The sequence below is a fragment of the Anabrus simplex genome, chromosome 2, assembly GCF_040414725.1.
Source record: "Anabrus simplex isolate iqAnaSimp1 chromosome 2, ASM4041472v1, whole genome shotgun sequence".
NCBI lineage: Eukaryota > Metazoa > Arthropoda > Insecta > Orthoptera > Tettigoniidae > Anabrus > Anabrus simplex.
Window position 1 is genome coordinate 751,791,747 of NC_090266.1, and position 27,604 is coordinate 751,819,350.

General features: G+C 40.6%; 2 protein-coding genes across 3 annotated transcripts in view; one reads left to right on the forward strand and one right to left on the reverse strand.

Annotated features, from left to right (window-relative positions):
- LOC136863097 (calmodulin) overlaps window positions 1-27,604 on the reverse strand; it is a 674,807-nt gene that overhangs the window by 461,038 nt on the left and 186,165 nt on the right. The window lies entirely within an intron of this gene.
- The window catches only part of LOC136863095 (troponin C), a 93,816-nt gene continuing 70,814 nt past the window's right edge, over window positions 4,603-27,604 (forward strand). The window contains exon 1 of the mRNA XM_067139431.2: window positions 4,603-4,750. Within this exon, the coding sequence (XP_066995532.1) occupies window positions 4,748-4,750 (3 nt within the window). The 5' untranslated portion in view covers window positions 4,603-4,747. The remainder of the gene's footprint in view (window positions 4,751-27,604) is intronic.

Below are 27,604 nucleotides of genomic sequence, written 5' to 3' on the forward strand. Positions count from 1 at the left end.
AAAAGACTTGGTTGTGCACTTTGACAGTAAATTGCTGTTTGTTGCTGTTTGTTTCACACATAAGCAGGGTCACCTCACGTGCTATGTTAGTTACTCCTTGGTTTACTCTACAGGTTTCCTGACGTCACATATATAAAGGCACCCAGATCATTCTACGATTCCTGTATCCTACCAATTGTCGAATAGCCCCTCCCCCCCCCCCCCCGGTCTGGAACAGTTCTTCATCAACTCTCAGCCACCTTGACCGTGTACAGTCTTACTTTTGAGCAAAACCAAGTGCTTGAGAAACTGAACCTCAAAACAATTTCTGCTCAGATGATAGTAGTCGAACTAAAGCTACTATACAAAGCAGCTAATGGTTTATTTATGCCACCAGACCTGCGGGCTGAGCAGTGGTCCCTTGGTAGGCCATAAACCTTAAGGGCTGTTGCGCCATGGGGTTTGTTTCTGTTTTCCTTTGAATTAGTTCCATTTTCCTAAAATTAAAAACAAAGTAGGAATCAATCTACTTTCAAAAAATAAATAAAAAGAAAATATACTTATTCTAATCAACCCCCTAATACTCTTACAATCAGTGCTAACAATTTTAAAGTAGCTGGTAAATTCACGTCCCTTTCTTGAGTACTAGAATGAATAACCTCTTCCATATTCCATATTCGCACCTTTCTCTTATCCAAAGGTCCATCTTTGAACGTATTCCAGCCATGTAAAATACCTTAAATATCAGTATAAACCTAGATACCTTCTAAACGTATCCTTCCTCCTGTCATGGTATTTCTCACATAACTTCATTCTTCCTTCAGGTTCTTTCCTTATTTGAGTGAATTTTCCTTTGTTTGTGTCGTTGTCAATGCAAGTATGCAAAATATATTATTGTACAGTTCATATTGTGCATATTCGTGTCGTTTTTATATCTTTAAGTTAGATGAATATTTATTGTGTAGTGTAAGTTTGGTGGGTTTGAATCCGATCATCTGTAGCACTACATGATTTTCCGTGTTTTCCCATCTTCACACCGAGGTGTATCTTAATAAAGGCTATGGTGAATAACTTTCCAATCCTAGCCGTTCCTCGTCCTAGCCATACTGAAAACTCGTCTATGATATGTTAGTGCGACATTAAACCAATGGGAATAAATCTCAGGTCATTACGTACCAACGGTAGGAGACAGTCCCAGCTCGGCTCGACTAGGGTGCTGTAAGCCAACTACTTGCACATGACAAATGTCACAAGAGAGCAAGCAGGTAGGAGGTATGGCGTACATACGACTAAACTTCGATCTTAAGGATAGAAGAGGTTCAGAAAAGTATACATTCTCAGGATGCTGCTGTAAAAATTACTGTATACTACGATCTCACCACTCAAATTTGACATGGTACGCACGGCAATGCAAGCAAGTACAATGCAAAAATCACTAAACGTGTTATGAATTCATTCACGAATTATCAGCGAAAGGGGGTGGTTGTACAGAAGGGGAGTGTTTGGGCACTTTATAGTAAGGGAGTTGACATCCAGCAACGTCGTACGGGCATTGACTGAAGGAACGGATGGTGTGGAAAATTGTGGTCCAAAAGTACTTCATGGAGATCGTTGAGCCAGTCATTGTCCTTTAAGTGCTGACAGAAATCGGATAAGTTTGAATGAATCTGAGGTCCAAGTGAGATCAATTCTGAAGGCAGCAAATGAAAAAATGAAAAAATGAAATGGCGTATGGCTTTTAGTGCCGGGAGTGTCGGAGGACATGTTCGGCTCGCCAGGTGCAGGTCTTTCGATTTGACACCCGTAGGTGACCTGCGCGTCGTGATGAGGATGAAATGATGATGAAGACGACACATACACCCAACCCCAGTGCCAGTGAAATTAACCAATGATGGTTAAAATTCCCGACCCTGCCGGGAATCGAACCCGGGACCCCTGTGACCAAAGGCCAGCACGCTAACCATTTAGCTATGGAGCCGGACAAGGCAGCAAATGAGGTATATGGGCTATATACGGTGAAACAGGTCTTTGTCAAGAACAAATGCTCTCTCAGGAACTACGTACGAGAAAGATGAAGGGGATAAAATAACTATAGCCCAGAGAAAGCAAAAAATAATTTAAGAAATATACATTTTGGATATGTTTGAAGAAGGCATAATGAAATTGAAATGACAGGGCCAGAAGAGAAATCTTGGAATTAAATGAACGATGTATCCACGTATGCACGGAGAGAAGGTGAAAACAAATATGCTTTATTCCTGATTATCACTGACATTGGGACATTAATTTGTAGGAAATCAGAAATATATGAAAACGTAATAAATAAAATAGTCTCACGAAATTTCAATCTGGAACACTAAAGGGGGGATATTTTATGCTGAAATCCTAGAAATTTGGGGATTCAAAGAATTTGGGAGATAAAGGTAAAGAAAATAAGGTGAGAGAATCCTTGGGTTTGTCACAGAAGAGATAAAACTTGCAGGCTAGAAGACTGACTAGGATACAATAGCCATTCAGTCAGAAGTTTTTGTAAAAAACAAGCCAGCATGAATTTATACGTGACCATTAATCTATAAAATTAATCTATTAATTTATAAGCAATGGGGGATACAGTAGTAGAATAGCAAGAAGACGATTGGATAACTTGCAGGCATCTAAGGGGATGCGGAGGAAATCCACGCGGGGGAGAGGGGTGACGGCGATCGTGAGAGCCAGGTGCTTCGCGAAGGGCGATAGGAAGCCAGTGGCCAAAAGGTTGTACGTAGACGGTGGTATTGTGCAATACCTAATCACGTCTTTTACTGAAGGTTAATTTGCATCAGTAAATGGACGACATGCATGTAGGATGGGGTATTAAGGTTACTTGTCATTCTTCATCATAAATCATATAAGGAATATTAATTCAAGAAGACTACCTAATGATAGTTATAATTCCCAATTATGAGTTTCTTTTCGTTAAGCACAACTTTATTACTCCCCAAATAGTGTTCTCCACGAACTATTCGTATCCCAAATAACCTATCAAATCTGCACCTTAACTGTGGGTTAAGATAATTTTGCAGAAGGAATGATAATTTTCCTCTTTTTCCTGATTTTCATCAGTTTCTTCTTCATTGTAAAAAGAATAATGTGATAAATTTAATACCTCAGACTCTCATCAGTTAGTATGAAAGAATGAACAGGAATATGATGACAAGGGAGTACATGAGAAACAGAAGTTGAATGTTCATCTCGTTTGTATTTATCTTAAAACATATGTGTAGATGATTATTTATCTTTAAAAGGAAGTATATAAAAATGATAACATTGTTATCACAACAACCAAATGTCACGGACACTTTGCACACAATACCTTCATTAGAATTTACCTAAATAATTTATAGATACTTATAAATGTGATTCAAATTCTCTTAAATACGAAAAGTATTTCTTTCTCATTATTTACAACGAAACAGGGATTTAGTTACTTGTGATGTACCGTTTACCGTCATTACTACATGAGAGTGAAAGTTTATTTTGAGGAACTATGAGAGACAGATTAAGAAGCGGAAGTGATGCTGACTTGAAGTTTGTTCAGTTGTTCTCCATGGGCCGATAACCTTAGACGTTAGGTCTCTCTAAACAACAAGAATCATCATCAGCATCTTCAATTTTTTCTCCCTCATAAAGACAATTTCTATATTTTTCAGTTTTACTACATTTGCTGACATTCCTCCTAATACCTCTCCAAGTAGGTTATTCTTATCTTCTTCTTTATCTGTTTACCCTCCAGGGTCAGTTTTTCCATCGGACTCAGCGAGCGATCCCACATCTATCACCTCAAGGGCAGTGTCCTGGAGCTTGAGACCCTGGGTCAGGGGATACAACTGGGGAGTATGGCCAGTACCTCGGCCAGGTGGTCTCATCTTCTATGCTGAACATAGGCCTTGCGGGGGTATGGGAAGATTGGAAGAGGTAGGCAAGGAAGAGGTAGGCAAGGAAGAGGGAAGGAAACGGCCGTGGCCTTAAATTAGGTACCATCCCGGCAATTGCCTGGAAGAGAAGTTGAAAACCACGGTAAACCACTTCCAAGATGGCTGAGGTGGTAATCGAACTCACCTCTACTCACTTGACCTCCCGAGGCTGAGTGGACCCCGTTCCAGCCCTCGTACCACTTTTTCAAATTTCGTGGCAAAGCCGGGAATCGAACCCGGGCCTCCGGGGATGGCAGCTAATCACACTAACCCCTAAACCACAGAGGCGGACTTGTTTACTCATTTACTTAAATAAAGCGTATTTGCAAGTGATTGTGAGGGGTAGGGACATCTGTCATAAAAACACCATAAAACCTTTTCACATATACTGCTGCCTTACGTTAGAAGTTAAATGGAAGACCAGTTTTTCAAGTTGTAACCGTGGAACATATATGTCTGATGTAAGAATAGAGGTTAGACAAGCCCATCAATATATCGCTGCTATAATAAGCGCTCTTCATGTAAAGAAGGCATGAGCATGGATAAATAAACACTACATCGTGACATTCTCCAGTAGGCTGCGAGATGGGCGTGTTGTGGAGGGGGGGAGGAGGGGAACTTAGCGCTCTCGAAACCCACAGTATCATAGCTCCTCGGAGGAAAGTGCTTCTCACAAAGAAATTGTTTTTCCTACCCTAAAATGGTTCAACACTATGAGTAGTATATAATGGAGACGCAGAGCCTGAGACTTTCAGTGCAGAAGTTGGAGGTGGTTGTGCAGCTTCTTAATCTCGATTAACATCACAGTTCCCACCATGGTAAGTACACAAAATTTCAGTGTTCTGTTCCGTTTTCCGTAGTGAAACGATCTCCCCTCGCTGTCGTCCTCAGATGCTCGGGTTCGATTCTCGATATTTATGATTGGTAGGAGAGCATGTTAAGGAGGCAGGTAGGTCTTATGGCGGCGATGGGATAGGCATAGGAGTGAGAAGGAAGTGGCCGTAGCCTTATTAATAATTAGTCCCACTCCTTAGATGAGTGGTCAGTGTAGTGGTTTCCGGTTCAGAAGGCCCTGGGCTAGATTCCTGGCCGGGTTGGGGATTTTAACCACGTCTTGTTAATTCTTTTAACTCATGGGCTGGGTGGTTTTGTTCGTCCTAATACACATGCACATACAACACGTAACACTGTGTTTCTGTTGTGTTTGGAAGTGTGAGTTTAACTCCCTACATAAAGTTGTCTCCTGCGAAGGAACCTGGCCGTAAAATTAAGCTTGATCCACAAGTATTACCGACCCCTTAACTGGGAAAAGGCAACGGTTAATATTATTATTATTATTATTATTATTATTATTATTATTATTATTATTAATAATAATAATAACAATAAAAATGTTTCCCTTTCTTTGCTAGTTGCTTTACGTCGCACCGACACAGATAGGTCTTATGACGACGATGTGATAGGAAAGGGTCAGGAGTGGGAAGGAAGTGACCATGGACTTAGTTAAAGTACAGGCCCAGCATTTACCTGGTGTGAAAATGGGAAACCACGGAAAGCCATATTCAGAGCTGCCGACAGTGGGGTTCGAACCCACTTCCTCCCGGACGCAAGCCCACATCTGCGCGCCCCTAACCGCACGGCTAATGTTTATCGACCCACTGACTACCTTTACGGTTTTCGGAGACAATGATGTGCCAGATTGTTTCCCCGCAGGAGTTATTATACTGTATGTGCCGCTAAGTTAACAGATAGGAAGTCGTCGTATTTGAGTCCCTGACCTAAGATCCAACCCGTGAATTTTGGCTCAGAATAACTGCAATCGTCCATCTGATCACACAGCCCGAAATAATAATAATAATAATAATAATAATAATAATAATAATAATAATAATAATAATAATAATAATAATAATAATAATAATAATAATAATGACTATGAAGATGATGATGATGAAGTTGATGGAGAATGGTGTCATGCGTCCTCTGAGTGGTGATACTGTTGTAGCTCATGATAAGTGCTTGGAACATCGTAGTTCTACAGCTCCGTCTTCTCAGTGGGTGATGCCCGAAAACCTTTGTGGGTCTGGTCTCTGTAATGATGCCTGTAGCGGCTATAAGTTCAAATCCGGTTAGGATTGGGAAGGCAGCTCTCGGGATCGGGGGACTACGTGTTAGGTACCATCCCTGAACTATTTACTTTGGGCTGATGGGGAAAATCACGGAAATTCTTTTCTAGGGTGGCAAAGAATGAGTACACCACATTTAAGATTGCAAGAATAACGTTAATTTCGTGTTGGAGCCTAGAATCAAACCGGACCGGTTAGGTAAGATATTACAATGATCACTACGTCATTGCCATGAAACTTCCCTATAATGTGTTAAAAATACCGCAGAAACGGATAATTATATTCTGCTCCGTTTTTGCTGTAATTATTCTCAGTGTAGACAATTCTTTTGTGATTGTTACTGCAGTACATTCCAGTGTAGGATTCGGGCAAAAACTGGGCGAAGTTCAGTCTAGCGAGGAACCTTAGGTTCGGAAAGCATAACGTTATGGATAATGGTACTGGTTAGCAGTTAACATTGCACATTTTGACTAACCACTGTGTGGCATTTACAACAATCTGCTTTCCTGACCTCGAGGTAGTGTAGGTTCCTCGTGAGAAAACTTACTATTGTCGTCTATTTTGCTGCTCCTTTCGTCTGCAGTTTTGAGGAGAGGTGTACAGCAATTTCCTCTATTCTTTCTTGCCTTTTGAAATTCGTCGACCGTCCGTAAGAGGGAGGGATACCGAAGGACATAATACTGTACTGTGAATCTGTGTTGAGCGGAATTCTGCGATGAACGGAAATAAACTAAGATCCCGTGTTATTCCGCTGTGCACGAATTTCATTTTAATACCCATGCCGTACTGTACTTCCCGGCAACTATGACATTAACACCTATAATCATAAGAAATCATATCGATACATCTCCCACAATTTCAAATGAAAATATTAATCACTAACGGAACGATGATATTGCTGTCAGGGAGAATTGAGAATTAGACACGGGTATTTTTTTAGTAAGAACTCCTTAGTTTTGTGTTGCTGATCTTCTTCCTGGCTTCTTGTTAGTAAGAACTCTTTAGTTCTGTGTGGCTGATTTCCTCCTGGCCTCTTGTAAGTAAGAACTCCTTAATTCTGCATGGCTGATATTCTTCCTTGCCTCTTCCCCAGTGTTTTGGTGAGGGCGGCAGTTAGTGTGGATTTGGCCCAGTTTTGCGGACGGATGCCCTTCCAGACACCAGCCCTATGTGGAGGGATGAATTCGCTCATGCTTATTTCTGTGTTGCTTGATAGAGTAGTGTGATATATGTAGATGAAGAGGAGTGTGTTAAGACGAACAAAATTACCCTGACCCAAAGCCAGAGGAATTAACCATATGAAGTGATTCTCCAATTTTTCACAGCAAGCAAATTCTGAGTCTGTATCTTACTTAAGATAACGGAAATTTCCTTCCCAGTTCTAGCCCTGCTGGTCCCATAGTCGCCATAATATTTCTCTGAGTCGGTGCGACGTACAACAAATACCAAGAACGCCCTGAAGATGGTTTTCCGTGGTTTCCCATTTTCACACCAGGCAAATGCTGGGGCTGTACCTTAATTAAGGCCACGGCCGCTTCCTTCCAACTCCTAGGCCCTTCCTATCCCATCGTCGCCATAAGACCTATCTGTGTCGGTGCGACGTAAAGCCCCTAGCAAAAAAAAAAAAAAAACAAGAACATAAACAAAATGAAAAAAGAGATATTAATCAAAGATAATTATTCACAGTTGATAAGTTCAGTTCTTGCACTCTTCATAATGCAGTAGACAAATCTTCAGTTTTATGTTTTACTGTTCCGTTGCAAACGTCTCCATTGACGCAGTATAGAGGAAGGCATGTTTTAACATCACATTCATAACATATAACAGTCCGCCTCTGTGGCGCTGGCGTAGAGGTTAGTGTGATTAACTGCCACCCCCGGACGCCCGGGTTCAGTTCCCAGCTCTACAATGAAATTTGAAAAGTGGTACGGGCTGGAACGGGGTCCACTCAGCCACGGTAGGTCAACTGAGCAGAGGGGGTTTCGATACCCTCCTCAGCCATCCTAGAAGTGGTTTTCCGTAGTTACCCACTTCTCCTCCAGGCAAATGCCGGGATGGTACCTAACATAAGGCCACGGCGGCTTCCTTCCATCTTCCCATACCCACACAAGGCCTCTATTCAACATAGCAGGTCAGGCCGCCTGGGCCAGGTACTGGTCCTTCTCGCCAGTTTTATTCACCGACCCAATGTCTCACGCTTCAGGACACAGCCCTTGAAGCCGTGGGGGTGGGATCCCTCGCTGAGTCCGATGGAAAAACCAACCCTGGACGGTAAACAAATTAAAAAGGAAGAAGAAAGGAAAGATATGTATTAGGCCTAATTGGTAAAAATAGAGAGTTATAATAAGAATTATGGAAATCGGGATATTCAACATTAGAAATGAAAACAATACTAAATAGGTGATATCTGAATCATTTGTGGAGTGAATTTGTCGACATGTACAGCCTCAAAGACGTTACCGTTATATAACTTCTGGTGGGATGCAAGGGAACAATTCCTAGATTTTTCTGTGACTTTTGAGACTGCTTCGGTATAAGTAAGGAAGTGATTGGCACTGAAGGATTCCTTTCATATTCTGAGAAATCACTTGTACTCACCGGGCGATTTGGCCGTGTGCGTAGAGGCGCGCGGCTGTGAGCTTGCATCCGGGAGATAGTAGGTTCGAATCCCACTATCGACAGCCCTGAAAATGGTTTTCCGTGGTTTCCCATTTTCACACCAGGCAAATGTTGGGGCTGTGCCTTAATTAAGGCCACGGCCGCTTCCTTCCAACTCCTAGGCCTTTCCCATCCCATCGTCGCCATAAGACCTATCTGTGTCGGTGCGACGTAAAGCCCCTAGCATTTGTACTCTCCGCCTTGGTAGACTATGTGGAGTCAGGGTGAGTGGCTCAGACGGTTGAGACGCTGCTCTTCTGACCCCAACTTCACAGGTTCCATCCTCGCTCAGTCCGGTGGTATTTGAAGGTGCTCAAATACGTCAGCCTCGTGTCAGTAGATTCACTGCCAAGTAAAAGAACTCCTGTGGAACAAAATTCCGGCAACCCAGCGTCTCCGAAAACCGTCAAAATGTAGTTAGTGAGACGTAAAAACCAATTACATTATTGCAGACAATGTGGATTACTTTGTAAATATTTCATCTATAACCTTAAGGACGTTGTTTAAATCAAACTTTTTGTAATAATAATAATAATAATAATAATAATAATAATAATAATAATAATAATAATAATAATAATAATAATAATAATAATACTAATAATAATAATAATAATAATAATAATAGTGTCATTTGCTTTACGTCCCACTAACTACTTTTACGGTTTCCGGAGACGCCGAGGTGCCGGAATTTAGTCCCGCAGAAGTTCTTTTACGTGCCAGTAAATCTACCGACACGACGCTGACGTATTTGAGCTCCTTCAAATACCACCGGACTGAGCCTGGATCGAACCTCCCAAGTTGGGGTCAGAAAGCCAGTACTTCAACCGTCTGAGTCACTCATCCCGGCAACATTTTTTGTATGGTATGTTTTATCGTCATGGCAATCAATACCCTGGGAAATAATTAAATTAATACTTAAGAAGACATTTCCCAAGTTTTTTTCCGGAGTTACCTCACACCACTACAGTATCATCCTTCAACCTAGAAGTAAGGTATTAATAATTATGACAAAAATGCAACTAAAGGACAACACTTTCGCAAGACTTAATTGGTGTTCTATTCCGATTAACTTCTAGGGCACCTAAAACTTCCTACTCAGCAGCCTGTTGTTGGTTTCCAGCTTTACTGTGAAGGATTTGATTATAAATGTAGGAACAGTGTGCAGTTAACCTCGCGAAGACGACTGAAAAAAGAAGGGAAATAAGAATTCCACTTTTCGCCATCTTGGTCTTCCTTGGTTTTCCACTTAAACACGTGGTAAATATCGAGTTCATACTTACTATATTGGCCATGGCCGGTTTCTTTCCATCCTTGGCCTTATCCAACAGAAATACACTCTCGTTATCATACAGACTTCATGCTCTCCAAGTTCTTGGGACTGTTGACTGTTTCTGTTCTTGTAATAGAAACTGTTTCGGCCGTTGATACTTCGTTATCTCAAACGAGGGTGTTTAAACTCGACATGACTAATCACCTTCTTCTAATGGGCTAATTGGCTACGTAGCGCGTGTTCGGGCCCCACCACCGGCAGCGTTGAAAATGGTCTTCTCTGATTTTCCATTTTCTCACCAGGAATATATTTTGGGACTGCACCTGAATTATGGCCACGGCTGATTCTTGCCTAGTCTTTAGTCCTTTCCTATCACTTCGTGGCTAAAATCTTGTATATGTTAGTGCGACGTAAAATTGCCGGCAAGAAGAAAGAAAACCACTCGGTTCTGATTAATTTAGTTTACAATTTCTTAAATAAAGAAATAATACATAATTGTATCGTGTGGACCAGTTTGTATGGTTCGTATTGTTATTCATTGACCACAAGGGTTCGTTTATGATCCGTTTGAAACCTTTTGCAAATTCATTTGCATTCGATTACCGATATTGTATCCCGGAGATTAAGACATCTTGGGATCGGTAGACAGCACAGTTGTGCAGAGCCTGGAGCTCTTGCCTTAATGCCTCCCTGGAAGGGAGCAGGTGCTCACTCTGCGCTTCGAGGCTCGGAGCTCGACAATAATAGGCTATGTGTTATCCGAGCTGAAAAGCTGGTGCCATGACCTAGAATCATGATGTGGGGTTTGTAGGAGGTACGGCATTAATGGAGGTCTCTTTGAGTGAAAAAAAATCTATATATATAAAATAGCTTGTCCTGACTGACTGACTGACTGACTGACTGACTGACTGACTGACTGACTGACTGACTGACTGATTCATCATCGCCGAGCCAAACCTACTGGACATAATGAAATGAAATTTTATTTATTTATTTATTTATTTATTTATTGATGTCTTTATTTGTGGCGAAGTTAGGGCTCTTGGCCCTCTCTTACACTTAACCACATTATGCGGCTTAATACTGAATCCAAACTTAATATTCAAACTTAACACAGTGTATATAATATAATAGTAATATAACTTAATAAACTCTAAAACTAAAAGATTACATCCTAAGTCTAAATTTAGAAAAATAAATTCAATATTAACTATTGTAGGTGGAAATCATAAAATATAACAGTAATTTATGTAAACTTTTGGGAACTATTTACTCCAGACATTCACTCTCACATTCACACATAACTACATGATATAGCCTACGTATTCAAGAGGAAATCTTTAGACTGTCTTTTGAAGGTAATTAGTGAGGAACAATTTCTAATTTCAGGGGGTAATGCATTCCATATTCTAGCGCCCGACACAAGGAAAGAATTACTGAAGGCAGTTGTATGATGTGGAGGTATTGCAATTGTTGACCCAGATCGCGTGTCACGGTCATGAAAGGAGGATAGAAAACGGAAAATACTGGAGAGATATTCCGGTATATTTTCGGTCAAGAGTCGATAGATAAGGGTTGATACATGGTGATTCCTCTGCTGCTCTACTTTTAACCAAGAAAGTTGTGCATAAAAAGGGGATACATGCGAGGCAAAATTCAATGAAAAAATAAATCTAATGCAGGAGTTTAAAGCTCTCTGCAATTTCCTATTTTGTTCACTGGTAGCATCCAGCAACACAACATCACAATAGTTAAAAATTGGAAGTATCAATGTTTGAACCAGTTTTATTTTTAAGTTGAGAGGTAATACGGTCTGGTGAATCTTAAGGGGATGAAGTGATGAGTGAACTTTCCTGCATACGTTAGTGACATGCTCATCAAAGTTTAAAGTTTCATTTATAGTGACGCCAAGGCTTTTTACTGATTTACAGAATGGGATAGCAACGCCATTTAGTTGAATGACTGAAATTTGTAGACTGTGTAGATGGGCAAGCAGTTTTCTCTGGCCTAGTATAATAGCTTGTGTTTTCGTTGGGTTGATGGAGAGAGAATTCTCAGCTGCATAACAGCTGATCTGTTCTAAGTTTCGGTTCATATTTTCAATAGCTGCATTTATGTCATTCACTTTTGTGTGACAGTAAATTTGAAGGTCGTCGGCATAGAGATGGTAGTTGCAGTTTTTCAACTTAGAAGAGATGTCATTCAAATATGAAATAAACAATAAGATGTAGGTGCTCGCTAAGAGAGGATTTTTGGATATTCCGTTGCAAAGGGGGTGAAAAGAGGGGGTGAAATTTTAAAATGAGTGCACCTATATCTCAAAACTTTAAAGGTTTACAAATGTAAAAATTGGTATTTGTAATCTTCTTTGAAAATAAAAAAACACGTATTTTTTTGTTTTCAGAAAATCCCAATAGGACGGGTGAAAAGGGTGAAAAATGGGTTGAATGCCTTTAATCAGGATACCTGTACTTATATCTCAGAAACTGAAGATATTACAGACCTGAACATTGGTACTTTTGATCTCTTTTAAAAATAAAGACACACGTATTTTTTTGTTTTTGGAAAATCCAATTAACGGGAGTGGGAAAAGGGGGTGAATTTTTAAAATGAGTGTACCTATATCTAAAAAATTTGAAAGTTTACAGATGTAAAAATTGGTATTTAGAATCTTCTTTGAAAATAAAGAAACACGTATTTTTTTGTTTTCGGAAAATCCCAATAGGAGGGGTGGAAAGGGGTGAAAAATGGTTGAACGCATTTAATGAGGATACTTATATCTCAGAAACTGAAAATATTACAGACCTGAACATTGGTGTTTTGGATCTCCTTTGAAAATAAAGAAACAGGTATTTTTTTGGAAAATCCAGTTAATCGGGGGGGGGGGGGGGTGCGAAAAGGGGGTGAATTTTTAAAATGAGTATATCTATATCTCCAAACGTTGAAAGTTTACAGATGTAAAAATTGGTATTTAGAATCTTCATTAAAAATAAAGAAACACGTATTTTTTGTTTTCGGAAAATGCCAATAGGAGGGGTGGAAAGGGGTGAAAAATGGTTGAACGCATTTAATGAGGATACTTATATCTCAGAAACTGAAAATATTACAGACCTGAAAATTGGTGTTTTGGATCTCCTTTTAAAATAAAGAAACACGTATTTTTTGTTTTTGGAAAATCCAATTAATCGGGGGGTGAAAAGGGGGTGAATTTTTAAAATGAGTGTATCTATATCTCCAAACTTTGAAAGTTTACAGATGTAAAATTTGGTATTTAGAATCATCATTAAAAATAAAGAAACGCGTATTTTTTTGTTTTCAGAAAAACCCAACAGGACGGGTGAAAAAGGGTGAAAAATGGGTTGAATGCCTTCAGTCAGGATACCGGTACTTATACACAGAAACTGTAGGAATTACAGACCTGAAAATTGGTACTTTTGATCTCTTTTAAAAATAAAGAAACACGTATTTTTTGGTTTTTGGAAAATCCAATTAATGATAGGCGGAAAAGGGGGGTGAATTTTTAAAATGAGTATATCCATATCCCAAAACTTTAAAAGTTTGCACATGTAAAAATTGATATTTAGAATCTCCTTTAAAAATAAAGGAACACGTATTTTTTTGTTTTCTGTAAATCCGAATAGGAGGGGTGTAAAGGAGTGAAAAATGGGTTGAATGCCTTTAATGATGATACATATATCTCAGAAACTGAAGAGATTACAGAACTGAAAATTTGTATATGGGATCTCCTTTAAAATAAAGAAACGCGTATTTTTTTGTTTGTTTTTGGAAATTCCAATTAATGGCGGTTAAACAGGAGTGACATATTGGGGTGAATTTTTGAAAGACTATATCTACAGAATATCTGAGAAAGGTAGAATGTTACAGACGTAAAAAGTGGTATTTGGAATCTCCTGTAAATGTAAAGAAACATAGGTGATTTGTTTTTGGGAACTCCTCTTAAGGGAACTAAAAAGTGGGTGAAATTTTAAAATGAGAATTTATACAGTATATCTCAAAAACCTGAACATGTTACAGAAGTGAACAATGGTATTTTTATCTCTATTAGAAATAAAGAAACCTGTATTTTTAGTTTTCGGAAATACCACTTGGGTGGAGGGGGGGGGGAAGTGACTGAAAATGGTATTGAATTCTTTTAATTAGACTACAGTTATCTCAAAAATGGAGATGTTACAGACGTGAAATTTGATATTTGGAATCTGCTTTAAAAGTAAAGAAACACGTATTCTCGGAAAATCCAATGAAGGAGTGCCGGGGAGGATGTGAAAGAATTGAGAAATTAATTGACTTAATTGTATGAGAATACTTACATCTATTAAAAATTAAAGTTGTTAGGGCGTACAGACGTGAAAATTGGTATTTGGATCCCCTTTAAAAACAAAGAAGAACGTGTTTTGGGGGGCAAATCATCTTGGGGGGCGGGAGTGAAAAGGAGTTGAATTCCTTTCATGAGGACACATAAATCAAAAACTGAAGAAGTTACAGAGTTACAATCGTGATGATTGGTATTTAGAAGATCCTTTACTATTAAAGGAACAAGTATTTTTTGCCTTAATATCACTTTGTGAGGGGGGGGGGGAGGAGTGTGAAAGTGAAAAAAAATGTGAATTATTTTAATCTCAATACTGAAGGTAATAAACGTAAACAATGGTGTTCGGAATCTCCTTTAAACATAAAGAATGACGCCTTCTTTTAGTTTTTTTTGGGGGGGGGGAGTTAAATAAACTTTCCGGCGGTGGGGTGTAAAAGGAAGTGAGACCAATTGATTTTACTGTTCATAATGTATTTATAAGGAGCCTTCGTTGCTCAGGCGGCAAAGCGCCAGCCTCTCACAGCTGGGTTCCGTGGTTCAGTTCCCGGTCTCTCCATGTGACATTCGTGCTGGACAAACCGGAGGCGGGACAGGTTTCTCTCCCGATACTCCGGTTTTCCCTGTCATCATTCATTCCAGCAACACTGTCCAATATCATTTCATTTCATTTGTCATCCACTAATCATTGCCGCAGAGGAGTGCGACAGGTTTCGGCTGCCGGCACAATTCCTATTGTCGCCGCTAGATGGGGGCTTTATTCATTCTATTCCTGATCCTGTCGAATGACTGGAAACAGGCTGTAGATTTTCGATGTACTTATTCTGATCATAAACCGATCATTTTTAATCTTTCCTGGGTTCGTTTTCAACAGCTATCTTTTCCTTCGGGGAACGTTCTTAGATTACAGTAGATTCTCCTGGCATATAAATAAAAATTTAAACACATTTGAAATAAACGATAGGAATGAGATTGACCGTCCAATTTTTCTCCTCCATAATAAGGTCAATAATGCACGGAAGTATGTCATTCGTATGGCCAGAAATCCCGCACACTTGCCTACGCGCGAGAATGGTGCTGGTCACATTCTCAAGAATGACAATGGCAACAGATAAAATTTACCGGCAAGTAGCGGTCTTGCATCTTGCAATGGGGTCCAGAACACCTATAATAATAATAATAATAATAATAATAATAATAATAATAATAATAATAATAATAATAATAATAATAATAATAATAATAATAATAATAATAATAATAATGTTCTGGACCGTCGTCAAATGTGCGGACCGCGCTGAAAATGGGTCCTGGACGGGTAATGACTACGATTGCACCGGCCGCGGGTTTAGTATCGCCAAAGCACCCAAGATGACACCCCGCTGGATCTTGTGAAGGATATGATCCATATTAAAAATGCTTATAGGAAAAGATGGCAAACATTTAGGGACCCAACTGACCGGGTCGAATACCTGGACTTAGCTCAGGAAGTACGAAATCGATTGCTGGAAAGAAAGATTGAAAAATGGGAGGAAACTTGCCATAATCTATTAGAAAACGAGTCAGATCCCGAATTTTGGCCGATTCTCTCAGAAAACGAGTCAGATCGCGAATTTCGGCGGATTATATATAAAACAATAAGCATTCGATTCTAAATTTCAGTATAATACCGTAGCGAAGAACGGGCATCTTGCTAGTATATTTATATGGCATGTGGTCTCCGAAGAGCAAGTCTGGTGCAGGTCTTTCGAGTTGACGCTGTATAGGAGACCTGCATGCCTGTGAGAATGGGGCCCTAGATATGATGAAATTTAATGATGAAGACGGCACAAACACCCAGCCCCGAGCCATCGGAATTTACCAATGAAAATTAAAATCCCCGACCCGCCCGGGACCCTCTGGACCAAAATCAAGCATGCTAACCATTTAGCCATGGAGTCGGACTAGGAAATACAAAGAAGGAAGGATAGAAAAGAGAGAGGAGCATAAAGAAAGAAAGAAAGAAAGAAAGAAACCTAAAGGCGTGTGCAAATATACAATTTATTATTATTATTATTATTATTATTATTATTATTATTATTATTATTATTATTGAAAAAAACACATCGCAAATAGGAAATATCCCGGTGGCAATGGTCGCATACAGTAGTGTAATAATAAAGTTAACATAATTACCCAACAACAACAACAACAACAAGAGTACAGCAAACAATTCCGCGGAAAGAAAATATTACAAAAAAATACTGCTAGTTTGACATTCAAAATCCAGCATTATATACAAAACAAAACAAATGGATTTGATATTTATTGTATTCCCCTTGTAGCAGTGCTCAACATTTTATAAACCCACATAACACCTTTAAAACAATGTTATTGGATTTACTGCCCACTAACTTCTTTTACGCTTTTCAGAGACGCTGAAGTGCTAACATTTTGTCTCACTAGAGTACCTTTATGTGTCGGTAAATCGACCGATACGAGGCTGGCGTATTTAAGCACCTTCAAATACCATCGAACTGAGCCGGGATGGAACCTACTCAGATAATCAACGCTCTGCCACCTGAACCGCTCAGCCCAGCACGTAACTTTTTTTTTTTTTTTTTTTTGCTATTTGCTATTTGCTTTTCTTCGCACCGACACAGATAGGTCTTACGGCGACGATGGGACAGGAAAGGTCAAGGAATGGGAAGGAATCGGCCGTTGCCTTAATTAAGGTTCAGCCCCATCGTTTGCCTGGTGTGAAAATGGGAAACGACGGAAAACCATCTTCAGGGCTGCCGACAGTGGGATTCGAACCCACTATCTCCCGGGTGCAAGCTCACAGCCGCGCGCCCCTAAGTGCACGGCCAACTGGCCCGGCCCACGTAACATTTTATTTCCTAATTATTTACTTCATTATCACAATATACGTAGGTTATATTATGTTCTCATTTGTTGAATTTACATAATATAAATTTGCTAATTATCCCTGTAACCTGCGAATTTATTCAACTTCAGAATTTATGTGAAGGTCTCGTACGATAGTAATTAAAAACTAATATGTCTCAGATAAAATCGAGAACACAAGTCAATAAAGTTGACAGATTTCAATCAGAAGTTTTCAATTGATACAAAGATTAATTCGATAGTCAGTCAGAATTAAACGGTAAAAGGATATCCGATGGAGACAATAGAGCACTGGCCTTCTGAGTTCAAGTTGCAGGGTTCGATCCCGGCTCTGTCCGATGGTAATAGAAGGTGCTCAAGTACGCCTGCCTTCTGTCGGTCGATTTATTGCATACGCAACAACTCCCGAGGGACAAAATTACGGTACCCCGGCGTCTTCGAAATCCGCAGAAAGTAGTTGGTGGGTCGTAAAAGTTTTTATTATTTATCACTTTTAATGTATAGAAATGGTCTAATATCACTAAAGAAAAAACCTGAGAATTCATAGGCAGGCTACTAATGGAACAGTTAATGATGTGTCTCTTGTGTGATTTTTCATTGTTTACTCCGCTCCAAATACCTTCTGAATCCAAGAATAACCAATAAAAATGTATCTCGCCTGTAAGAGGTATTGTAGGTGCTGTTGTTAGTGGACCTTGGTAAGTATCGTTGGCTGACGTGAATAAACCTGTCATTTCATCAGTATTTGATAGTCTGAGGCCATACCATGACAGTTCTTTGAGGCCTAGTCTCCGCCATGTTCTTTTCTTATAACCGTGGTGACAGTACAGTTGTAAACTATATCTTTGCCAGAAGTATATCACATGGCACTCAGCGTGAAAAATAAATCTCTTAATGAACTCTTACAGTCATGTTGACACATTCTATCCTCGCTAATATTATGATGAGTAAGTCGCTGGCAAATGGGGTGATATTACAAATCTGTCAATAAATAATAACTGTTTAGCCCCTTGCCATACATGTACATTAACGATCGTGTTCAGGAATAATCAACAAGTGTCCTACTACTTGCATAACTCAGTTCTCGTCAACGGTAGAGTAGCTTATTTATCATTTTCAGTATCCAGGACACAAAGTTAACGTCTGCTGACAGTTGACTCCTTCCCATCTTTCAGCTAACGTTTCGTGTCAGATTCTAACTCCTGATGCACGAAAGCCACTGAGGATGGTATGTCAATATGCCATTAATAACATTGTTGTATGTTTAACGTCTCTTCAGCTACTCTCGATCTCAAGACACTCAAGCGTCTCGGAATGTTTCTCCAACAAAGGGATTCTTCAGCCTGCTCATAAATTTACTGACACTAGCCTCCGGGTTCAATACACTTATAAATATCAATCGACTGCAACCAGATGTGATTCAACAACCTTGATTTAAGGAAGTACCATCTGAGCCAGTCAATAATAATAATAATAATAATAATAATGGCATGCGGCCTCCAGAGATGCCTGATGCAGGATTGGACACTACTTAATTTGAATTGTAATGTTAAAAATGGCTCAAAAACTCAGCCCCGAACTAGAAGAATTAACCAATTTAAGTTAAAATTTCTGATACGGCCGGGAATCGAACCCGGTGTCCCTTGGACCAAAAGCCAACAAGCTAACCCTTTGCCACGGAGCCGGACGAAACTGAGCCCTCAGGTGAACTGCATATACCTATTTTTTTCTTGCTAGTTGCTTTACGTCGCACCGACACAGATAGGTCTTATGGCGACGATGGGATGGGAAAGGTCTAGGAGTTGGAAGGAAGCGGCCGTGGCCTTAGTTAAGGTACAGCCCCAGCATTTTCCTGGTGTAAAAATGGGAAACCACGGAAAACCATCTTCAGGGCTGCCGACAGTGGGGCTCGAACCCACGATCTCCCGGGTGCAAGCTCACAGCTGCGCGCCTCTACGCGCACGGCCAACTCGCCCGGTCATATACCTATTTAACCATATACCAAAACTCTTACAAATCTTAAATATCTGGCATTTAAACCGAGTCCCCGAGGACGGCAGCTAATAGCACTGTCACAGTACGGAGGTGGAAATAATAATAATAATAATAATAATAATAATAATAATAATAATAATAATAATAATGATAATAATAATTTTCATTAAAGAATCGTGCGTTGGTTACACATTCTACGACTGAGCAAGTGGCTGCGGGGTTTGAGTCACGTAGTTGTAAGATTAAATTCGGGAGATAATGGGTAAAAACCCCACCGTAGGCAGCCCTGAAGACGGTTTTCCGTGGTTTCCCGTTTTCACACTAGGCAGATGACGGAGCTGTACCTTTATTAGGCCTAAGGCTTCGATCGCTTCCTTCCCACTCCTAGCCCATCGTCGCCATAGACATGAGTCGGTGCGACGTAAAGCAATTAGAAAAAAGAAGCATTTTGTACTACAGCTGATGAAGATCAGTGACAGAAGATATTCATGCCAAATAGAAATTTAATCTGCGTATATAGTTGGGGTCACCTAAAGTCAGTCTCTAAGGTAGAAACCTTACCACTTCTTCCCCATTAATACTGAAACTTGCAGGGGCGGTTTTTGGGCGGAGCCCCCTTTGCGTGTTTCAGAAGCAATCAGATTTTCCTGTGAAACAAATGAGGACCTAATTTGTTTCCTATCAGAAGTTCACCGCCAAATTTCATACCCTTTTGTTTTGATTCCTCCCATGTAGCTAATAGTAAAATAATATTTTCATATGTACAATACGAGATGTACGGCAATGATTTGTATGGGAATGATTATTTGATGTAATTTGATGTACGCTGGTTGACGGTGTAAAGCCTCTTAAGGTGCGTCCACACTTATATCAGGTCACCGTATCTGTATCACGAGCGGCCTTGTGAAAAGAGAGTTCTGTATGAAGATCGTGTATCAAATATGATACAATGATCGGATCGGGCCTGTTCCCACCGACAGTCGGTCTTTTGCCGTCGAATCAAAGGGAAGATACATGATACGTATACGAACAGTGTGAGTGTGGACGGAGCGTTTCCCCTATAGTACTCCGTATCATCGCTTCGTACCCGTTCACCGTGTTCCGACTTCGTTCAGTTTTGCATGAGCCTTTGTTTGGAGATCTTCCGATATGAAGAAAAATGGATTCGGAGTGGTCCATGGAAAAAGTTCAACGGTTGATAAGTCATTATCAACAAAAGACCGTTTTTTGGGTCGCAAATGATCTGCACCATTGTAATCGGTTGGAAAAGGATGACGCATGGGAGGAAATCGCGAAAAGACATTGGGAGCCCTATCGAACTGTGAAAAAAAAAAACCGGTGTTTCTGATCGCGGATCTTAGAAGAGCTGGCAGCACCCAACACCCAAGAGATGATACAAGAACGATGTGCGGAAAACTAACAGATACGCAAAGATGATACAGATACGTGGTACTGATCGGGCAGCCTTATCAAAAGATGGCTGTATAATGATCGCGTATCATTTCTTGATACAGATACGTTGATCTGATGCCAGTGTGGGCGCACCTTACAAGTGAGACCAAGCGGGGCTGAGTGGCTCAGACAGTTGAGGCGCTGGCCCTCTAACCTCAACTTGGCAGGTTCGATCCTGTCTCAGTCCGGTGGTATTTGAAGGTGCTAAAATACGTCAGCCACGTGTCGGTAGATTTACTGCCACGTGAATGAACTCCTGCGATACTAAATTCCGGCACCTCGGCGTCTCCAGAAACTGTAAAAAGAGTCGTTAGTGGGACGTAAACCAATATTATTATTATTATTATTATTATTATTATTATTATTATTATTATTGAACGTGAGACCACATTGACTGGGCAGCCAGGCATGGCCGGGCCGCTTGATGCCATACGTGTGCGTCCTCGTTGCCATGGTAACCAGTAAACCTCCTATGCTAACAGAAAATTTAACAGAGGCTACTCTCATTCTGGCCTCATAGGCCACGTGATGCATGTGTACCGAGAGCTGCTTATATGGCTCTTTCAAAGCGTAAGTGCGGAAGTTTGTGCAGTAAAAACAGTGGCTTTATAATAACTTGCTAGTTGGTACACTAATACGTATGAGCATTTAATTTTATTATCACTGGCCTCTCCATCACATGAACCCATGAGCCGCCACTGGAAGCTAGTCATTTACAGTTATTTTCGAACAGTTGGTTTACACTCCGCGTTGCCACCCACACAGTGAAGAGACCCTGCTTTCCTACACATCTGGCAGACAAGTTTCAACAAGAGTGCTGGCATCGTTTCTTCGTGATTTGCGAGATGTTAAACTATTACTAATGTTTATATTGTATCATAAAAGTCTCAACTGGTACATTTCGAGGTGTTATTTATTAATATATCGTCGTCGCGCCTGCCAAGACTACAATGTGAAATATTTCAACTTATAACTTTGGCCGGTAAGGTTCTGTTATCTAAGGCTCAGTACTGTGCGAACAATTTCGAACAATTCTAGCTCTTGATGGCGTGTGTATTTAGTATTTCTTCCAAAACGTTATCATCAGGGTTAGGAGTTTTACGTGCAAATTCTAGATGAAAACAGGAAGGGAAAAGGTGCTCAAATATGGACAATAAGTTAAAAAAGGAAAGAAAAAAAAGGTGCTGGTTTATTAAACTAATTCAACGATTTCTCTTTCCTTTATTCTAATTTATTGAATTACAGAAAAGTACGTCAAATTATCACTCATCAAAAGGAGGAAAAAACATGAAGCTGTTCTACTTCAAGACATTAATCATCTGTTTTTAATCGTAGATATAATGTCTTTTTAGATGCTAGAGCTTCTTTCGACATCCACAGAAACCAGTGGGGCAAACCTTGTATTCACTCGGAATGGCAACCCTACATAGCCTATGTAGCGAATTCCTCAATGTCTGGATTCTTCTGAAGACTAGATTGAAGTTTGTCTTTGGCAAAGCCATCTAACTGCTGCCTCACGGAAGTAAAAATACCCCATTGATTTTTTTCTTTTCCCGACCTTGTTCTTCTAATCGTTTAATAACTACGGTCGGATACTTGCAACTATGGACACAATATAGTTCCGTCTGCAAATTATGTATTTTCTCCGGTAACAGAAGTTGCTGTGCCTTGGAAATTGCACCTACGTCAGCTGGATCCAAGAAAAGCACAACCTCTCTAATTTTGTCAAAATTCTCACACAACATAGTCACACACTCAAACCACAATCCCCAGCGAGTAATGACCGGGTAATTTGGAAGGGGCAGGCCAGTGGTTTCCCTGTAGGCAACAACACGATTCGGAGCTTTCAGTAGGGCAGAGATGAATTGATTTGCGTTGTCGTATTAGTTCCTTATGGATTCACAAACCCTGTGAAGGGCCTGAACCAAGCATGTCACATGCTTCAACTTAGGAAATAAAGGTTTAAATTGGTTAACAGCTGAAACCATGTATGCAGCTTGGGCCGTAACCACAAGAAGAAGTTTTTCAAATTCGATACCAGTAGGCCAGAGATTTTGGCAGAAGTCCATAATTTATGGCGTTACTGTACTGGCATTGGCTTTCTGCAGCTCATGCATTTTTTACAACATGGGCTTAATGTTCTCCCCTGCTAAAGGAAAAACTATAATGTGCAAAACATATCGTTCCATTGAGTCTATGGTTTCATCCACAATGATTCCCACATCTCAATCAGACACTTTCTTCCTTGATTCTTTGTATGGCTTCTTGGCAAGCAGGCTCCATACAGTTTCTAAAAGTACTCTCATCGGGCATTGACATCTTTGTATATTTTTCAAGAAATCCCTTGAAGGCTGGATGGTTCACCTTATTGAGTGGAATTCCTGTCTGTGTAAGAGCTGCACACAAATCAATGTTTAATTCCTTCAAATTTTGGCTTCTTGAAGAACTCTGTTGAAATGCATTTCGTAATAGAGGTTGCCGTAATTTGTTCGCTTGAAGGTCTTATTCATTTGATGCATAGAGTTGAAAATGTGTTGTTTGATGCGATCTCACTGATGTTTCTCATCTAACAAAATTCTTGAATCACAAATAGTACATCGCATAACAGTTCCATCAGTGTCTATGAAATCTTGTTTGAATTCCTGAGCCAGAGCAATAAATCGGGCACTGGACACCTTTGGCATGGTAAAATTTAGCAGTACACTCGTTTAGTAATGTAACAAAGTGCTAACACCAGTTCACTTGCTAACTGAATGTGACTATCACACAACTCACTCTTGCGCTTACTCCCTCACTTGCTGTCCACACTCTCTTATAACACCGCGACAGTTACCAGAATGATCTCATTCATGCTGGAACTGCAGTCTCAGTGATTTCTAGTAGCTTCGAGCAGAACCCAATCTCAATTCTCGGAACTTTGCTGACATCACTGCGTCACCAGCCTCCGCCTCCATGCGAACAGATGACGTATCTCACAGTAGAAAACTCACACTCACGAACAGCAGGCTACAGATTCTGGTAAATGAAGTGGCGTATGGCTTTTAGTACCGGGATGTATCCAAGGACTTCGGCTCGCCAGGTGTAGGTCTTTTGATTTGACGCTCGTAGGCGAACTGCGCATCGTGATGAGGGTGAAATGATGATGAAGACGACACATACACCCAGTCACCGTGCCAGGAGAGTTAACCAATTATGGTTAAAATTCCCGAATCTGCCGGGAATCGAACCCGGGACCCCTGTGATCAAAGGCCAGCACGCTAATCATTTAGCCATGGAGCCGCACACAGATTCTGGTGAGATAGAATAACTCATTGTCAACTGCATTATTGCGGGCTACATTATAGCGGTAAAGCGAAAGAGGTTTTGCCGAAAACACAATTACTTTTCATTGTTGCAGGTGTGCTTTCAACTCCCGCGCGGTGTTTACTGAAAGAGGTAGGCTTACTATTCGCACGTACACAGTAAGCTGAAGAGACGTTAATTGAAAGTTAAATATTTAATACTGATTAAAAATTTTATAGAATAAGTTGAAATCAAACTTAACAGACAAAAAGGAGGAAAAGGGGATTATGGACATAGTTGAGAATAAAAGGGGTAAAGGTCCCAAAAGAAGGGAAAAGGTGCGTGATAAATGCCTCCTTTCGCAACCACAAACTCAATTTGACACTGTGATTTCTTTCCGAACAGTTTTAATTTACCCTAACAAAAAAGGTGCCCACCTAAACATTCTAACCCTGGTTATCACATAGCTGTTATCGTGGGCGCCTCGACGATATTACTTTCCTCTAGGGTTGTGAGGCTATTAGGATATATCGTATATATTTTCTTTATTTCTTAATCCGTTTACCGTTCAGGGTCGGCTTTTCCCTCGGAATCGCGCCTCAATACACTGTACTGGAGCGTGAGACTTTGCGCCGGGTGTAAAACTGGGATGGAGGACCAGTACCTCACCTAGGGGGCCTCACCTGTTATGCTGAACAGGGGCCTTCTGGGGATGGGAAGATTGAAAGAGATAGATGAGGGAAAACGCGACCGTGGATTTAAGTTAGGTTCTATCTCGGCATTCGCCTGGATGAGAAGTGGGAAACCATGGAAAATCACTTCGAGGATGGTTGAGGTGGGTATCGAACCCTCTCCACTCTGTGGACCTCCCGAGGCTGAGTGGACCCCGTTCCAGTTCTCGTACCGTGTTCCAAATTTCGTGGCAGAGCCGGGAATCGGACCCGGGCCTCCTGGGGTGGCAGCTAATCACGCTAACCACTACACCACAGAGGCGGACATAATATATTTAACTCAATAACATAATTTTCAAGAATAGTGTAATCAAGTAAATGAAGATTTAACTCTTTAGGTCAGAGGTATAGGCTTACAGATGTGTCCGTACCTTAATTATTCACTGTATGTAACGTAAAATGTGACTATAAGAACACATTTATGAACCCCTGAGCCCTTGAAACCGACACCAGTAACAGCTTACACTAAAGCGAGAACATTTAGTAAAATCAAGATGGTGGGCAGACCTGCCTTCTAAGGATTTCGTGTTTTAATGCTTTTCGATTGTCCTGAGCTTTAAAAAACTCTTCCTCGCACATTCCTGTCCGCCTGGTGCCATCTTTTGATGGACGCAGTACTTTTGTGTCTGACTCCTGTCACATGCGAGAGAAAAATGTAGCTTCCGCCGAAGTACCGGATTCACCCTCGACTGTGACAGTAGGCTATGGAAACTGCTGGGGTGCTGAGTAATGACATTCAGTGCGTCTGAATGTTATGAAATGTGATATTCATAGGGCCAGTCGTGCTGAAGTTTTCCTTTCTGGTCCGCTGAGGGAAGAAATAGCAAACTACATCACTCCTCATCTTGCTTAGTATGCCTCATTTTGGCACCGCCATCGGTTTTCGCGGTTTCTCTATAACCGCATAACCTCTGGTGTACTTTTTGAGGATCCAATCAGCTTCCGGGTTCATGACCTAACAGGTAACAAACAGATACCTACCTGCTTGATGGCTGCATTTATTTGACAATTGAATTGCTTCAATAGCAAATCTCAAAGTATTATAATTCATTGTAAATATTGGGTATATACATACTATATGTACAACATCCATCACAGCGGTCTTGTGAAACGAAAAAATTCACATTCTGATGCTAACTCTGATTTATTTAGACCACTTCATGTTAGAAAGAGAGTAAAATATATATTTTTTTTCAATTCGTCTGGTCATGTGTATGAAGCGTTTATGTTTCGTCGGTTAGGAATTGAGACTAGAAACTCTTTAGTCTTAATGGCCATCATCATTGTGTGAAACATTTTTTATGACTTGCTTAAGTTAAGAACCTAGCAGTTGGCGCGCATCTCTGTGACGTAAGCCGCAATATGGTAAGGCTTACTTTAAATGAATTTCTCTCTAACGCTAGGAAACTCTGTATCCCGAATACTTGTGTCTTTTCATTTCATTCTTATGTTGTTTGTCAGAAAACAATGAAAGTAACTCGAAACCTGGCGGTAAAATGCAAATTTCCTCTTTCTTACCAATTTCACCCCTAGTATTTAGTTCCATACCACAGACTCTAACTCGTAACTCGGCGACCTTGCCATTAAAACACAGGATATATTACTATATACCTAGCACCTTATCCGTGGAAGTTGAATGAAAGAATACTAAACTGTGAGCTCCATTTTTTCATCCTTACGAATGAATATAATGCTGGATGTTTCCAAACAACTGAATTACATCTATTTAGGAAGATTGGCTTGTATTTCACTGAAGAAGGAAGTTATATTGAGAAGCAAACATTATTAATAATAATAAATCTACCGACACGAGGCTGACGTATTTGAGGACCTTCAAATACCACCGGACTGAGCCAGGATCGAACCTGCCAAGCTGGTGTCGGAAGACGAGCCCCTCAACCATCTGAGCCACTCAGCCCCACAGGAACAATTATTATTAAAATGCACTATTCCCGCAGGGGATTATTAAATGAAGTCCGAAAATGTATCTTTCCTTTATCTTGCCAATCTTGAAACTTACGGAAAAATTACATTGGGAGGTTTACAGCATGGTCTATAAGTCACTGTGCATCTAGGTCAGGGCCTCTAAGGGTGCATGCGGCTGGTGCATGCACTGTGCACGGTGCAAAAGACGTCTTCGCTTGGTTTACCAGAGTGCAGACCCCCACTCCTCGATTTGGAGCAATAGCGCTTACTCTCTCTTTCCTCACGCCTGTCTCGCTCGCTCCCCCTGTCTCCCTCTTCCACACTTGCTACGTAGTGCTCCAAATTCGAGCTGGGTTGAGCCGAGTAGAGCCGAGTTTAGCTGAGCTTAGTCGAGTAGCCCAGAGACGAAGCGTTGGTCCGAGCCGAGCCGAGCGGGACCGATGCACAGTGCACGAAGCACTTGCGCCTCAATTTGCACGCGTGAGATTTTGGGCGTTTTAGAGGCCCTGGTCTAGGTTTTACCTATTGTACTTATTGGGTGAGTGTGCGATGCAGTTTTGGGTACAGTATGTCTACAGCTACTTAGTGACATTTGATATATCATTGCTGGTGTTATGGTTGTGAAAGGTCACACAATGGGAAGACAATACTACATGTTCCAATAGAGATTTCGGAAGTAATTTCCGAGGGGAATAACTTGTGTTCAGATCTGGTAATACCAAAGATTGTCTTTGAAGCGCAATTAAATGCTTTTCAGTAGAAATGCTAGTCGTCTGATGATAACGGAAGCACGAGATTCCACTCAAACGAAACATTTAGAAGGCCCGATGGCCTTAACTACTCCAATAAAGATATTTATCTATCTATCTATCTATCTATCTATCTCTTATCATTCACTGATACCGGCCGCTAGATCTTTATATAATACTTTAACTATCTCAAGTATTCAAGTTATACGAACGAAAATATCTAAGCAGCTCATGGGGGATTCGGAGACTTAAGATCCAAGCTATACT